General features: G+C 39.3%; 1 protein-coding gene across 1 annotated transcript in view; it reads right to left on the minus strand.

Annotated features, from left to right (window-relative positions):
* LOC107194418 (A disintegrin and metalloproteinase with thrombospondin motifs 9) overlaps positions 1-17210 on the minus strand; it is a 123184-nt gene that overhangs the window by 68260 nt on the left and 37714 nt on the right. Inside the window, exons 3-4 of the mRNA XM_015584039.1 lie at positions 15842-15995; positions 14653-14778 (exon numbers count right to left, since the gene is read on the minus strand). Coding sequence (XP_015439525.1) covers positions 14653-14778; positions 15842-15995 — 280 coding nt within the window. The remainder of the gene's footprint in view (positions 1-14652; positions 14779-15841; positions 15996-17210) is intronic.

Genomic DNA, 17210 nt, shown 5'->3' on the forward strand with positions numbered 1-17210 from the left:
GCGAAAACGGAGTTAAACGACCGATTATTCGGGCACGTGCGGGCACAAGTAACCCTTGAAAAAGTCTGCACAACGTTTTCGGAGCCGTTACACGATCGCCGGTTGTAAGCAACGAGCAGCGGGGCGTCCGACACGCCTAGATACCTACGTGTCTCTCCTCTGGTTGCGCGCGTACGAAATCTAATTTTGCAAAAGTGGGTTACGCGCTCGCGATCGTGCCGTAGCCTTGCTCATCCTCTCCGTCTAGACGGGCATTATTCCCTTGTTCTTTTGTTACAGTACTGGAGCCTGCGTCGCGGTCAACAACGATAGGATCAAATATATGGACCGACCAATTAGTGGGGCCCACCATTTTCTTAATGCATTCACTCTCAGCTGGATGATTTAATTTGGCTACTGATTTACTTCACTACCAACCGTGGTTACTGTACAATTTTATGGTCTTTGCGATCGAATAGAATTATGATAGTCGATTTGGTTGGAATTTTACATATATCAATAGAAATGTCGAAGGTGAACGTGCTTCTGTTATTATTGCGTTAGTAAAAGGAATAGTGTGCTGAAAATATGCAAATTGATAAATTTGACTATGTCGTTTGGTATAATATTTGTAGCGTTAATGATTATCTTCTAAGACGAACATTGGGTACGATAGTTTCGGTACGAGGTCCGTTATTGCAAAAGGGACGCGTTAATACAATGACGACATACTTTGAATTCAGTATATTTCTGTCGATTGAGAAAAATGACGGAGGATGATGAAGATTAATGATGAATGTCGTGACCGGAACATGTGTTTCTAATTGTCTTCGAAAGAATTATCGAATCACCTTGCCTCGTCTCAATGCTTGTTACGGTCGATAATGATAGGAACGAGTATTAGGTGTACCTATTACAACGTCTGAACTATTGTCTTCTCAACACCACGACAATATAGCTTCACTTCAGTAAATTTCGTTGCTCTACTTCTCTAAAAAGCTACGACCCACTGATCAACGACGATTCATTAAAAAATGTTAATTTTTATAGAAACAACATTGAATTTACCAGAAAATAGGAAATTACTCAATTATTAGCACTCACTATTTCACAATATTTATACTATGAACTGTGAATTCAACAATTCCTTTAAAAATTTTAATTTGTACAGAAACATTGAATTTAACAAAAAGTAGGGAATTACTTATTGGTAGCAGCAACTACATCACGATCTTCATAGTATGAACTATTAATTCAACGATTCATTTAAAAATTTGAATTTTGATAAAAACATTGAATTTAACAAAAAGTAGGGAATTACTCATTGGTAGCAGCTACTACATCACGATCTTCATAGTATGAACTATTAATTCGACGATTCATTTAAAAATTTTAATTTTCATGGAATCATTGAATTTAATAGAAAGTAGGGAATTACTCACTGGTAGCACCTACCACCTCACCATCTTCATACCAAGAACCGTGAATTCAACGTTTGGTATTTATATTTAGCAGTTTGAAGTAATACACTATTCAGAGACAAAGCGATTTTTCGACCGGCTCTGGATCCAGTTGCGCTCCGAGGGAGTTCGTCGCGCATTGTTCCCGAAGAAGACTCGCCCCATTGAATTTTATTATTCCACCGTTCATTTAACCAGTGTTCCGGACCATCTGGGTCACGGTTTTAATTTAGCTTCATCAAGGTTCGGCTAGTCAATCAGACGTCTGTTTTCAGACATAGAAATAGGAACCCATAAACATAGAGAGAGGCTCACAGCCACGACCGGTCATTATTCTCGATACCGGATCGAGACCACTCGACCCAATTACCCGACCCTGCGCGACTCCAAACGAATCTTGATCGTCTGGGGTCGTCCGTCGATTCGGTGAAAACACCCTGCGAACGATATATAGGCCGTCGAATTTTTCCGATCCGAACGGACGGCTACTTATCGCACTGTTGGCAAACGCGAACAGTAATCGCCACTGTACTATAAATACAAATGAGGAAACTGTCGATCACTGTTTACATTGACGCGTGTATTTTTTTCTGTGACTTCGATAGCTTTATAGGACGGATAGCTGTAGTGCACTGGGAATTTGAACATATTACAGTAAATTTTCGATTGATGCTCGAAACTCGGGACTGTTTTGGAATAGTTATCGTAGAGGGACACTATTTCTGAACCTTATCAATTTTAGGCTAAGACTTGGTAGTTCGCCCTGGTATTTTACTGGTGGCCGACAAACACGAAAAATAGTAGGGATGAAGCAGAAGCATTTAATGTTGACATCTGTCCGAGCACTTATCGAGAATTTACTGTATAGAGGGTGTTCACGGTTACTGATGTCAGAAACGTTAAAGGTTGATGCAACGTTTCAGAATAAAAGAGAAATCAAGAATGATGAAATTGTGTTGGAGGTTCTTTTTAACAATTAAAAATTCGGGTCATAAACGCCTGAAACTAGCCAATCTGCGTACAAGCGGTAATTGTAGGATAGAACTAAAAAAAAGTAAACTTTTACCTTGTAACTACAAAAGTGATGTGTAACATCTGCCTTTGAGCCTGAACTATTTTCTTGTGACACTTTATAAAAAAGCACACACGAATCGTTGCACGATTTTAAATCTAAAGACTGCACTACACATACACAGAGAATAAATACTAAATAAACTAACTAAAAGTCATTATAATGAATTAATTAAATTGAGACTACAAAATTCGAGGGCTATTTACGCCGACTTGATACGTTCACGTCGACGACTGCCATCGAACTGAGGAAACGTTACTCGAATCCCACGCAAAGGACAGACAGGTAATAAAAGTATGTAAACAGTATAAATGGGTATAGTACTACCTGGAATTCGGTGATTTTGCCAACGGTCACGACTGACCTGCAGATGTTGGGATTGTACCAAGGGAAAGGTTCATATCACATGTTCGGATAAGAAGGGTGTATTTTTTTGCAGAGGTCTGTCAGTATACATTTGGTACTGTTGTACCCTACACTCATCGCTTGTATGCAGATTGCCTAGTTTCAGGCGTTTCTGGTTCGAACTTTAAATCTAGTTCACCTTAAAAACGAACCTATAACACAATATTGTCATTCTTGATTTTTATTTTATTCTAAAATGTAGAATCGAACCTTATAGTTTCTGGCACCAATAGTCGAACATCCTGTATATTAGGCTGTTGAGAAACTAACTTCGTTTATCATAGAATAATACGAAACACTTCTAAGTTTACCTGAAATCTTGCTTATCTACTAAGTATCACTGTTACTATTTTCACGATTCATGTTTGAGGTTACCACAAAAATGCTTCATAAAAATTCGTTTTTATAAAGAATATACAGTCAGAAGAAGCTCTTCTTATGCTACCTAAAGTTATATATTTTATGTGGCAACCTGACGCTTGTGACTTCTAATTACCGTGTCCGTCGGTTATTTACTAAATAAAATGTTTCTGCTTTCTCCAATATTTTGCGAAACGTACACGGAGGATAATGCATCGAGGAAGTCTCATCATCCTTGCAGGATGTACAGGATGGTGTATGACGTATGAGCCGGGTCGGCAATAAATTCCGAGAGAACAGTCACAAATAATTCTCGCTCTGTCTTTCTCTCTTTCGCGGCCCAAGGGTGTATAAGAGCCGCAATTTAAAATCCAATAGCAATCACACACACCGTCTTGCTATTTCCATGGAGGCACTCTTGCGTCTCCAATACGTCTTTCGAACTTCCATCGTCGGTAATCGAGCGCCTCGAACAGTACACGAGCCAGGCGATGGCCACTCGATTCCATCTGTTGCGAGCTGTCGAGCAATTTCGTTGTAATAAAGGGTACGGGACGGACTGAAAGGTTTTACGATCGTGGGACTTTAAATGGTTTTGGTATCGTTCGAGCTTTCAGGATTTTCTGTTGATACTAGTAGCTTCGAGGTTGCTTGAGTCTTTCAGTTTCCGGTGAACCTACGAGAATTTAACACGTTCAGGTTCGATTAAACGATCAATTTCGTTGAAGATTCGCAAAGGGGTTTCGGGGTTCCAATCATTCGTAGAAACAATTAAGTCTTAAAAAGTCGAAATATGTGTTTCCTTAACACTAGAATTACCAGCATTGAATGTACACTAAATTAAATTGTAAAATATAGTAATATACATAGTCTACAGTACAATTTAGTTAATATACTATAACATAAAATCTACAGGAAATAAAATATCACCAGAATGTCCACCATTATAATTTCAGTAATCGTAAAATATTGCCTTCTAAAAGATTCACACGAAAGGGTCAAAACTACCACAACTAACAATTCATGGAAACACTAAATTATGACAATCAACTACAAATATTACATTTATACACTAAACACCAGCTTAATATTTACTTGAATTACCATTCAGTATTTCTTTAACATTTAAAGTGAAAACATGCTGATTCAACATGGTGACTGTTTACCACAGAATACACCGAAGTGTTTCGGTCAAGAATCTGACATTTTTCAATTGTTTTCGAACCTTTCGCTAGTTTCGAATATTTTCGAACGACGATTCGAAGTCCATTGTGTTTGAAAGTGACCGAGGGGGGCAGCCGATAAATTCAGGAGCTTTTTGATATACGATCCAGTCCCCCTAGAAGGCTTTTTAGGATCAACCAACGAGAGAAAGAGCTCTGGCGCGACGCCCAAGGCGCTTCCGGGTAACGTGCAAAGGTGCTTGATGACTCTCGAGTCAGGCGAATCAGCAGGTGAGGGGTGTAAAAGTCTCGTAAAACGAGAGCCACCACCACTACGCACACACCTTGCGCCCTTCTTCCTATATTCGCGCGATCCTTTTCCCATACGAACCTACGAGGACCTTGAACCGCGACTATTTTTAGCGGCCCTATAAAATACCGCCCGAGGCCGAAAATTGTAAATGCTATTTTCTATGTGTATGTATGTGTACACGGTGGTTTGCAGTCCCGAGCCGTGATACAGATAAATATTCCGGTCAGGAAAGAGTAATATATCTTCCGCTGCGATTCGTCAAAGTCTGTTTATACTCCTTTCCTCTGGCTTCTTCTTGGCAATCCTTGAATGATCTCTCTTGTTTCGATTGTGTTTGAGATCACCTGGGAGTTTCTAGACAGGATTGTTTGATACAGACTCTGTACAAAATTGAACGAAGACTATGGAAAATTTGTGGGAAAATTCGAATGAAAGAAGGTCAAGTATTAGAAATGTTAGTGTTGTTTTGAATCATGGGATGAACTAGATGTTTTGGTTGCTTTGGTGGTTCTAGCGGATAACAACTATTATCATTGTTTTTTAACCAAAATAAATTTTTTGTCTATTGGATTATGAGACTTCCTCGATGCATTATCCTTTACGTACGTTTCTCAAAATATTGGAGAGAGCAGACATCTTATTTAGTAAATAATCGACGAAAACAATAATTAGGAGTCATTATAAATTAGTATTTCTACTATCAACTATCAATTTAGATAACGAGTAATTCCCTTTTCCTAGCAAAATACAGTACATATTATCCAACATTCTCTACCGTTCCATACGAGGCAGAAGTTCATTCTAATTTTTAGAAAGGCACTTTCTACCAACCTTACGATTCAAACATGTACACATTCTAAGTACTCGGAATAGAATTTATTTACCTATCCAAGTTTCCCATACCTACTCCCAAAACCCTCATTTAACACAAACACTATTCCTGCATAATTCAAGAAATCATTGAATCACACTCTGATTCACACAACAGACTATTCTATGGGAAGGAAAGATAACACACGCAGAGACACTCATAAACAAACTATTACTACCTTAGCACCATCAATTTTCCATCAGCAGGTGCACAGGGTCTAGACAGCGAAAAAGGGTGCAGAAAACACGAACGAAGGGGAAGGAAAAGAAGACGAGTCTCCGTGTGCTTGAAATAACTATGACTGCGTATGACCCAGATCCACGTGGCCACGCAGCTTCTTTGGCACGGTCATGGTCGCGAACGATCCCGTTCGGCCGATTAAACGATGGACAGACGAGCGAAATTCCTCTGAATGATCGTTTCGCTGTACGTGTGGATACTGCTGCTTTCGCGTGACCGCGTAAATACCGAGAGCCCGCTGTTGCGCAATTATCCCAGGCACACCGATAGGGGTAATCGAAAGTGACAGCTCCCTCGGAAATTCGGTTTCGATGATTCGACACGGCTGGTGGCGAAAGACGGACCGTAATGAAATCAATCGAGGAGAAGGCTAATTTTTTATAGCAGTTTAGAAAGCAGACTTTGATAAAAGACGCTGTGATTTGGGATGGACGGAAGAATGAAATAAGAGAATTAGCGGTATTTGAGTAGCTAAATTAAGCAGGTGTTAAGTGTACTGTTCGAGAAAGTTTCAGGGAGTTTGGAGGATTTTCTGTGAATGAAATTAAATTTACAGAAGTCTCTACTATCATTTGGGAGATCGAGTATAAATCCGTCGAATGTTGTCGGTTTCAGTAATTAAACTTTGAAATAAAGTTCTATTGTAAATTCCCTAGTTCCAAAGGATGTACATAGAATTTCTATGTATAAATTATCAGTGTGCCTAAAAAATTATAGGTGTATTTGCAACAAATTGTAGGTAACCTTGAAAAATCATGAAAAAAAAAGAATTGACAAAAAATTTGCTATAATCACGTTATAGCTCTCTTGAAACCATGCTATGCCTGATAAAAACATTTTCGATCAGACTGCTAATAACAGAGTAAGCTCTACTGATCACGATTCGTCGTTCATCCGGTATATTAAAATGTATACATATAAAGTCAATTGTAAAAACGGAATTCTGCCGCATAGACGATAGAATAGTTTAACAGAAGACACTTCCACAATTCACATAGCATAACCAGTAGCCGTCTCTCGAAGAAAAAAGAAGTCCTTCCATTCCTGGAGATCTCGTTACAATTTGTCCTGAATTCTTCGCGTTATTCCGAAAAAAAAAGAAGTTCCTCGTGCTGCTAGATTTTATATACGCTTCAACAGCTGTTTATTTACAGTTACTTCACCGACACACCTCGAACAATGTCCGGTCCGAGGTCAGGAACGAAAAAGACCTTTCATAAAATTCCGACGAGATTTACCGGCATTCACCGCAATTCCCTCAAAAACGCTTCTGCGATTTCCGCATAAATGTTCCGCGCTGAATGGACACATACTACAGGAGAGAAAAAAAAAAAGAAGAAACGAATAGCATATCGGGTCTTTAATGTCGTCGATCATTCACGCGGGGAAAAACTCTTCCTGCGAGAACGAGTCGTCGTTCCGTTGACTCGCGAGAAAAACTGAAGATTTAAACGCCACGCGTGTATGATTTACGATCCGTGTCTTTTTCCATCGTGTCACACGGGATACCGTCCGGCCATTTTCTTTGTTCTATTTCGCGCCCGATGCCGTCCTGCTTTAATGTAGCGCACCCACGGCCGGTCGTATAAAGTGTTACTTTATTATTTCCACGTGCATGTTCGCCGGCCAACCGCTCTGCATCATCTAAGAGATGAAAAAATCGCATCGTTCCTAACTACATGTGATCGTCTTCTTTGAAATTTGTGTGCTTGTAGGGGAGAGTTGCCTATTTTGGACCACTTTTTTATTTTTCTCTCTTAGACACGCATAGAACATCGCAGGATGCAAAGAGAAACGGAAAAATGACAAGAATTATACGTAGATTGCATGGTGTATTGGTTGTCTTGAAAAAATGTGTGTGTATGTGCAGTCCACAATTGATATTAATTTACAATTACACCAAATCAATATTCATAGCGACAGAAAGAAAATCGAACTAAAGGGGATCGACACGTGTGTTCTCCAGTAACAATATGGTTAATAATAATATCTTTAGTTACAATGTTGCCCCATTAAAACTGATTAGCAAGTAAAAAAATAGACATTAAACAACGATTAAAATAAATCTTAGTTAATTGTTTTTCGTTGCGTACACCGCCGTTTCCAACGCTTAAGTTTCTCCGTTTAACGACCGATCGATCGCGCGCGCTTTCGCTTTTCCGCGACGAAAAAGGGATTCGTTGCACTCAACGCACTCGGATTTAAACAAAACGGGCGGGAACCGGTGGTGTCGTTGAACCCGTCGAGTTCGTGAGGAAGTTCGAATTTCATTCATTAAATTCTCTGAAGGGGGCGGGGAGGACCCCGAGGCGTCTCGCGCGTCGAAAATAGCAGTGCAAAAGAATACGAGATGCTCGTAAAAACATGCTCGTAAATTTTTTTCCTCTCATGGTGCACCTTGGGAACGTGCAATGCCGCGAAATCCGGTGGCAACACTCCGTTCTCCTCCCTCTCCACTCACGAAAAAAATCGTCCGGTTCCACCCATCAGCGATCCGATTCGCGAAATTCCCCGAAACCGCCCGAACATCCTCCGCTCCGATTGATTTATCGCCCATTAACGAGTCGGTTAACGATCCCCGGCAATTAAACCGTGAAAATAACCATGGACGACGGCACGATTTTCGCTGGGAAGTTTATAGGGGAATTTTAACAAGTTACGAGACACCGCGAAGAGATTCAGGGGGTAGACACCTGGGTTTCTCGACACCTAGCCCCCTTATTTAACTTTCTTTTTCGGTGTTTATTTACTTCTTTTCTGTTCGGGCGTAAACATCGGGGATTTCTCCGAATATGTCACGTGTTTCTTAAGCAAACAGGCGATATTTCATGAACGAAACACGATGTCGGTGAAGTAAGAGAGACGAGGAAGCGATGCGAAAGAAGGGAGGGACGGGACGAAAATATTGTACTTGTTGCTTTGCATATCAAATGTATGAGTGAGTGATACACTATTTTTTTTTTATTTAGTTGACACTGTTTAGACAAACTGAAAGTATGTTTCGGGTATTTTCTTTCAAACTTTGGCGTTATGTGCGTCACAGGCGGAGACTTAAGTCATACAGGCTCAAAATCGAACGCTGACGTGTTAAAGGTTGGTTGTGCTAGGCAGCTATTTTAAATATTCCTGAGAATACTCACTATGCCTCATTTTATTAAATATTTTGATAGTTGAGAAAGTAAATCGAATTACTGTCACAAACAGATATCAACCAAACATCTTCTGTTTGAGTGTAGAAGATTCGAATCACAAAGACGAAAACACAACGTAAACCCTGATACAGCTTCGGATAACATTTTTGCTAAGGAAAAGCTTGTTCCAAATCCTCTCACGAGTGACACATTTCAGGGACCAACAACACTTTTGTTACACCCTGTATACACAGTAGTCGATGCGATGTAAAATAGAAGAAAGCAAAAAGTTATCTATATTCAATTAGATTTAAAAAAAACAAGTAGGATATAGAAGCTAAAAGAAGGAACGAGAATTGAGTCCAGTGTTCAGAAAACGATTGAAAAGTATGGAAAGGTTAGCGTTCCCTGAGATGCAAACGTTACTTGCTGAAAGTCGAGCAAGAGGTAAGGAAAACATCCGTCGTCGATAAATCAGCCGGGCTGGATCGGAAAGCAGCGGAGTTACGCTTCCACCGACTCGATTACAAGCGTCTGCCAATTAAAGGTACATCCTGTAACGCGATTTTCTGCTCTTCCTCGATTCGTTAGGGGAGGCAAGGTAACCAGTGATCGCCGGTGACAGCCAACAGTCAACTGTAACCGTCCACTAACGAGGTAACCGCGGATAAGGGATCTGTTACGGAGCTTAACAGTCTCGTGGACTCTCTGTTAAGTAAAACGGACCGATACGAGAACACAGTAAATGGTAAATTCGAACGGTATTATAGAATTATTAACCCTTTCGTGCTAAAGATGTAAATACTCACCCCCCCCCCCCAGAAAATTAATAAGATTATATACATGCAGATAATAAATTTCATTCGATAGACATTTCGTCGTCTGAGTTCTTAACTGTTCCAACTCCATTTTTCAAAAATATTTAGTTCATCCAATCTATTTCTCATTGATTCAAAGAATACAAATTCATCATAATAACTTCGAAACTTTGAGAGTTTTTTTTTAATGGTTGTATCTCGAGTAACAATTCAAAATTTATGTTGATAATAAAATTGTTGTGTGTTTGATTAATTCACTACTTTCCTGCTTCGATGGATTATATTAAAATAAAATTAAACTTCCTGAACTTTAAACACTGTTTTCTCAGTTTAGAAATTAGTGGAGACAGAAGAATTAAGAACTACAACGACGATTTATTATGTCGCTAGATCGATATAAATAATATAATATGAATTGCAAAAATTATCAAGTTGCAGCGTCAGTCTTCAGCATTCGAGGGATGAGTCGCGGATAAAGGGATAAAGTATGGAAATTCGATCGAGTAGATGTTCTTTTTTTCCTCAGAAAATTTGACATAGCAAAAGAAACAAGTTTAAAAGAACCCGTAAATCTCGAATCGTAGAAATACCGTCTCGAATAACACGCGAAGTAAAGGCGACCTTCGATTATTATTTTCCTTCCGCAGAAATTCGCAGGCACACACGGCAATAAACCATCGCTGTTACACGTTCGATTCGAGGAATTGCATCTGCGAGAGTTGCAGACTACACGAGCAATACGGATTTCGTGAAACGAGACATCGTGACGTGCCTCGTCACAGACGCTCGTTATATCGTAAAAAATCGTCTATCTTCGAAAAATATACTGACTAAATATCTAAAATGAATTGACACAAGTCCACAAATCTTTTACTTTATTCATTTCTAATTGAAATGATTTTTTTTTGCTCAACCCTTTGACTGCTGATTTGGATAGTTAAGGAAGCCTTTTAATAGTTTCACAGTTCCCCAATAGCGTATGTTGGGTGTACGAAACATTAAAACATCGTATGCAAATATTAAAATTAAAAATTATAAATACATTCAAATTTCTATTCTGTAATATTCAAAATTTCTGATCTGTTATATTCCAAATTTCCAATCTGTAATACTGAAAATTTCCAATCTGTAAAACTTAAAATGGCGATTTCCACGGCGTATTTACTTACGAAACGACAAAGTAAATGGCGAAAGTAGCAGCGAATCAATAAGATCCTTCCATTTAGACGTTAGATTCCACACGTCGTGTCTCCTTAAAGCGTCTTTAATTAATTACTTCTTTATCTACGTGAGGGATTCGCGGAACCGACAGAGAATACGTCTCGTACCCGCGTAAACACCACCGACGGACTTCTGCTCGTAAGTTATGAAGGCAAATCCACCGAGCCGCGGCTTCGTCGGCTCGTTTAATCGTACGCGTCTTCGGTAGATCGATTCACAAACAGGCTGGATAACTCGCGGCATCCCTGTTGGCGACGGAAATACAGAGTGGCTCGTTCAAACGTTTAAATAACACTATCAATTGCCCGCGCGATAAGCCAGGGGATAATTCACCTCCAGGATCCTGGAAGCTTTCCTGAAGCAACGTTGGAATCAATATTAATATTACACCTACATCCAGGCACTGTATTAACCCTCTAATGGTAAGGTCAAATCCGACCCAAGTTATAGTTCTCCTTGTGCTATCCCCACTCGATTTTTTATTATTTTTTTACCATTCTGGTTTTAAACAATTTTTTATTATTTAATAAACTTCTTATATTGTTGTATGTTATGCTGGGTTTAGGGTTTGGCAAAATTGTTGTTTAAACAAAATTTTTACACTGAATTCCAAAAGAAAAAGTAGATGTATATTATATTTATCTCCATTTATTCGGAGGTCTTTTCGCCCCTTGGAGATGGGATTGCAGAAAATTCTGAAATTATTTTCCAGGTATTTGAATAAGTAGCAATTTAAAGTAAAATCAGTAGGATATTTCATCGAGATTAAGGGATAGTGAAGATTCCCAGAAAATACATTTTACACATTTTCATCCCTTTAGGGGTTGATTTTCGAAAAATCCTTTCCTAGTGGATGGTCATAAAAACAATTGTACCTTCCAAATTTCACGTTGCTAGATTAAATAATAAGATCTGGGCATTGATACGTCAGTCTGTCAGGATTTCTTTTATATATAGATAACTCAACCATTATTCCTTATGATATAAACAAACAAAAATACAAGTGCACGATAATAACTTCTCCAAAAAGAGCAAAAAAGCACTATACCAAGTACGACCTTAAATCCCACCTATAGGTTTATTCCAAGGGTTAAATTCAAATCCAATACAAACAATCAAATTATCACCTCTTTAAATTAATGTTGCATGATGAACGGCAAACTGACTGTCTCACGTTACAGCACTTCAATCTATAGGACCGCAATTTTGGCACGACCGTGGAGTACTAAATGGCGTGTCTTTACCCCAGATGTTAAAGAACAATTAATTAAAAAGTTTCTCACGATATCTCGAGGACGAAAAAATTCGTATTTTTAGCAGCAAGACAATCTGATCCGACGAAAGAGATCGATCAGCGGGAAAATCAACGAGGATTCCCAGCCGAACTCGGTCGGGGTGCCCGGGCGCCACTTGGCGACACGTTTGCCAAGATAATCCGGAAACTCGTTCTAGCGTTACCATGGCAAATGTCCAATCTGGACCGTGTACGTACCACCTACTAACGCGTCCCCCCCCCCCCCCCCCCCCCAGCCTCTCCGCGAAATTATTCCGTCGGACTTCAAGCCCGAGGTTTCGCGAAAGAAATCGTTAATTCCATAGATAAACCGAGGATCGTCATAGCTTCCGCTCCAAACGTCAAGTTTAATTTTGGAACTGTCGATCCTGATGACAGAGGACCGAATATGTCTGTGCAAGTAGGTTAAAGCACTTCCAAATGATCGGTGTTTGACGGATCTGTATTAAGAACTTGGAGAATACGAGCAATAGATTCTGGACTCTTTGGTTGGTTAGCAGGATGTTGAAGCTCTGGCGACATGGAAACCATAAAGCGGGTAATTTTGACCTGCTAGGCCTACATACACTACAAAATGAATGTCAGAACTGGAATTGAAATGTAGGAACCTTCGGGAGTCGACTAAGAGAATCCTGCTTTCAGTTTACCTCTCTAATTAATGACGTAGAAACTAACCTGGTTCTTCTATGTCCCCGAGACTAACTTCGCGAAATGTTAGTCACTGGGATAGTCACTAAACGCCTAGGCTGGTTTCAGGAATGTTGATGTCGATGGCACAGAAACCAAAGACTGTTTCCGATGTCTACGTTTACCGCTGTCAAATGTTCAGAACATGGAGACTTGATTAATAGAAACTTACATTGATGTAGGTTCTAGGCACAAGTTAATGCGAACCAGGCGTTTTTCTAACTTCGTAGGTCTAACTCGAGCAAATGATTATACTCTAGAGACTCCATTAATAAGATCCAACTCTGATGTAGCGTTTAGAACTGTCAAAGCTAATTACACAGAAGTTAGAAACTAGATATTCCTGATTTACTAGACTCTTTTAACAAATGAAAAATGAGGATTGTGAATACATTTCTTGGCTAATAAAAAGAGACCAAGTCTTCCTTGTATGGGCCAATAATCCCCCATGGATTGCATTTCATCCATTGAACGAGCAACGTTCTACAGTTTTCAGAGGAAGAATTCCACCTTTAAGGATTTCGTAACACAATCGGTTCGAACGTGCGCGAACCGTCGACCGTATCGGCCGGACTAGAGAAGTGCAACCAGAGACGGCTCGCAAAAATGCCTGTTTATGCAGAGAACTTTAAACACGTCTTTGTGCGCACACTTGACGGGGTGAAACGCGCGTGGCATTTTCGCAACTCTGTGTCCGTTCTGGTAACCACGAGTTCGAAAAGGAATTCCCGCGGAGACCAGAGTCGTCCCTAGGCGAGGTTACTTGGACGATGACTTCTAAGGAGGATGCGCCCCGTGCATGAAAACGTATTTTTAGACGCGACAACCGACCGCTAATACTTTCATGCTCGCTGTTCTTATTTCGGCTGGCACCCGGCATTTTCAAGAATTCTGACAAAGTATGATACAGAAATGAATTTCTGTTTTTTTCGTTTTTCAGGGAAGAAGTTCCGTGAAACTTTCGGAAGACACTATTTTTAGGCTTCCTTTGGTACGGTGGAAAACAATACTGTAAATTGCAAAGACGAGCGATTTTAATAAGATACAGTTGTTGAACATATTTTTTCGACTGCTTTCATTTTATACGTTCAATTCTTCCGGAATTAAATTTTCTCATTTTTAACAAACAGAAATTAAGAAGATTCACTTTTTGATTGCGTAATGTCCATCTGGACGATGGTATCGACTCTCATGCCGTATATTTTCAAGTCTGATGATAAAATAAAATGATTTTGATTCAACTTTTCTGTGGCTTCAATTATTAAAATAAATGTATGTCGTTATAATTGACTCACAGTTACGAATCTCTCAATTCGTGCATTCAAATTACAAATCTATTAGGTATACACATTAATTCGTGGCCTTCTTTTCATAGATTTGTTGTTTATTTACACAAAACCGAAATACAATCTAGTCTTAAAAATATTCTCCACCACTTTCTACATATTTACGCAATTTCTAGGGCAATTAGCGAATCCTCTCTCGAAAAAATGATGGCGATTTTGTGTCAATAATTAATTGTGAAGGTCAGGAATTAATTTGTACACCTAATACAATGTTACTTCTGTTTAAGTATGTAATTATGAACGATTCAGTGTTTCACGGGTTACGATTAAAAGAAACGAAGGTTCGACTTACCATTCCGTGGCAGAGGCTGACAGTGACAACGGAATAAGGATCGTCGTCCACGGTGCCGCTGTAAAAGCATCCAAGTTCATTGCCCGGATGTTCCCTTCTGGATGAATTCGTGCTCATGTGAGTAATCTACGCAAACAATCAGAAACAATTGGCCATGTAATCGGTCCGAAAATACGGTCCAAGACGAAACGTCTATTTCCAATGGAACAATCATTCAAGGAATCGGTGTGCTCGAATTGTTTACCGAATGGATGACGTCACACTTGAGGTTTAAACGGCACAATTACGTTTAAAAACATCACGTCATTCCAGCTTCCATTGTTTATTTTAATACTTTGGAATAATTACTCTTTATTCGTGAAGTCTTTCGCAGACCTTTCGAAAACATTCAAATAAATTCAAACGAATTATCCGCGTGATAAACGTTCGAGCGTAAATAACTCGTGCAAGGTTGAATTTTAACGTTCAGTATTTTTTTCTAAACAGAAAACGCGTGATGAAGGAATTACGGACGGATATCTTCGAAACTGCACAGTTTCTACTAAGTAAACTTAATATTTTCGAAAAAATTCCATGGTGCAGCATTTGAAACAATTTAAAAAGTCATAAAGTTACACGGAAAGAGCCGCTTTTCACACCTCGGCTATTAAGAGCATCGATGCACACGGGATGCAACATTATGCAAGTATCAACGGCAAGTGCACCCGGCGCAACCATCAAAGATGATGTCTCGTGTATTAGCATAGTAATAACGCGCTCTAGCGTCGTACAAGGTAATGGGATTAACATCGATGAAACGGTATCTGGGTAGATTAAATTATCGCCTCTGGAATGGAAGCTCGAAACAAATTGGCTCAGGGAATTTTATGAATCTGTTTAACTGATGGACACTGTATTAAAATGTAAAATTCTAAATAAATATTAAAACCATGGGCAATAATATTTTTTTTTTCTGTAACCTTTTATAACACCAGGTGTTTTATTGTTATCCTATTACACATTAATATTTATTCAGACCAATTCTATTTTTTCATCTACTATGGGGTTCGATTTCAAGAACAATACTTTAGTTAAAGGTAAAAAAGACCAAATTATATTTGGCCTATCTGTTTGTATGTATCTTTCGAATCGGAGAAATGAATAATAATATAGGTTGGTGATGAGTTTTCAGAATGAACTTATTACTTACTTTAATATTTGGCGAGACGAAACTGGTGTCATGCGCCAAACGTAAGCGAAATTGTCTCCCGAAGGCAGTGAATTCGTACTGAGGATAAGTGTCCCAGACTTCCGCTGTGGCATGCCGGAAGTGACCACTATGCTGGTTCTGGGATGTCGAAACTCTTTCAGCTGTGAAAAATTAACAATAACATATTAAACATTAACTACCTATCCAACTATTGTAAGCCACATATGTAGCTCGAAAAATTAATCCGATTACTCAAGATTCCTCAGAAAGTGCTCCGCCATTTTAGTATCTCTCGATTACTCAAGTAAAAAACAGTTCCACTTAGTTACCCATCTAAATCAATTGACAGTTTTTTGATTATCTTATATACCAATAAGTTCACCATAGTTCCAATATGTCGGCAGTAACTTTCAGATTCCAAATTGTATCTTCTCAATCATCTATTCAGTTAAAATTTCAGAAGAAACAAATAGCGAATATTCTTCAATCGGGCTAGGTACTTGAATTCATTTTAAAACCATACAGAGTTTCAAAGAAAATCATGGACTACTTATTAGCATACCTAATACCAACAATTTTCCAAGTCTAAATCGAATTTCCAAACGACCATCACAATGCTGGAAGTAGCTTCGTGACGGTAACCAGTTTAGCTCAGACTATAATTTACTCCGTTCCCCCAAGATTCAATCGCTTCAGTTTGCGACCGCGAGGTCTGAACAAACTTGTGTGTACGCCAGCCGTTCTTAGCACGCTCGTTCTCCGTAAGAGGTTCGTGCTCGTTAGTAAGTGGTTCATTTGTTGCCAGTAATCCGCGCGACACCCGTGTGAAGTTGGCAGGCAACAAGGCGGACCGATGCGTGACAAAATGCGCGTGCCGCGATCGTTAAAACGCGTCGACGTTTTCGCGACGGCGTTTACCGTTCCGGCCAATCCTTTTTTCTTCGACCAATGATCGAGCATCTAGTTTCACGGCTGGGCGCAAACGTGTTTCACAGCGACCACTGGTTTCGTTAACTGTTCGTCCATTTACATAACCATTTAATATTGTCCATTATTTTTTCTCTGACGTATGGAAATCGTATGTACTATAATCAACATTTTCTGGGTCTTATCTTACAAGAGAAGGCATAAAACTTCGTGTGCCTGTTAAGCAGTCAAAAATAAGAGATACGTATTTTTTTTTAACGGCTGAGACGCGACGTTAAGGGGCGAAACCACCCCTCGAAGTTTCCACCCGAAAATACTATCTCGAAAACCTGAGGAGATAGATGAAAACTTCTAATGGACGAGGATTGCGATTTTTTATATAGATTAACATGGTGCTAACAAATTGTCGAAAATATAATTTGTTTGTAACAAAAAAATTTCG

Source organism: Dufourea novaeangliae, unplaced genomic scaffold (assembly GCF_001272555.1).
Source record: "Dufourea novaeangliae isolate 0120121106 unplaced genomic scaffold, ASM127255v1 scaffold39, whole genome shotgun sequence".
Classification (NCBI taxonomy): domain Eukaryota; kingdom Metazoa; phylum Arthropoda; class Insecta; order Hymenoptera; family Halictidae; genus Dufourea; species Dufourea novaeangliae.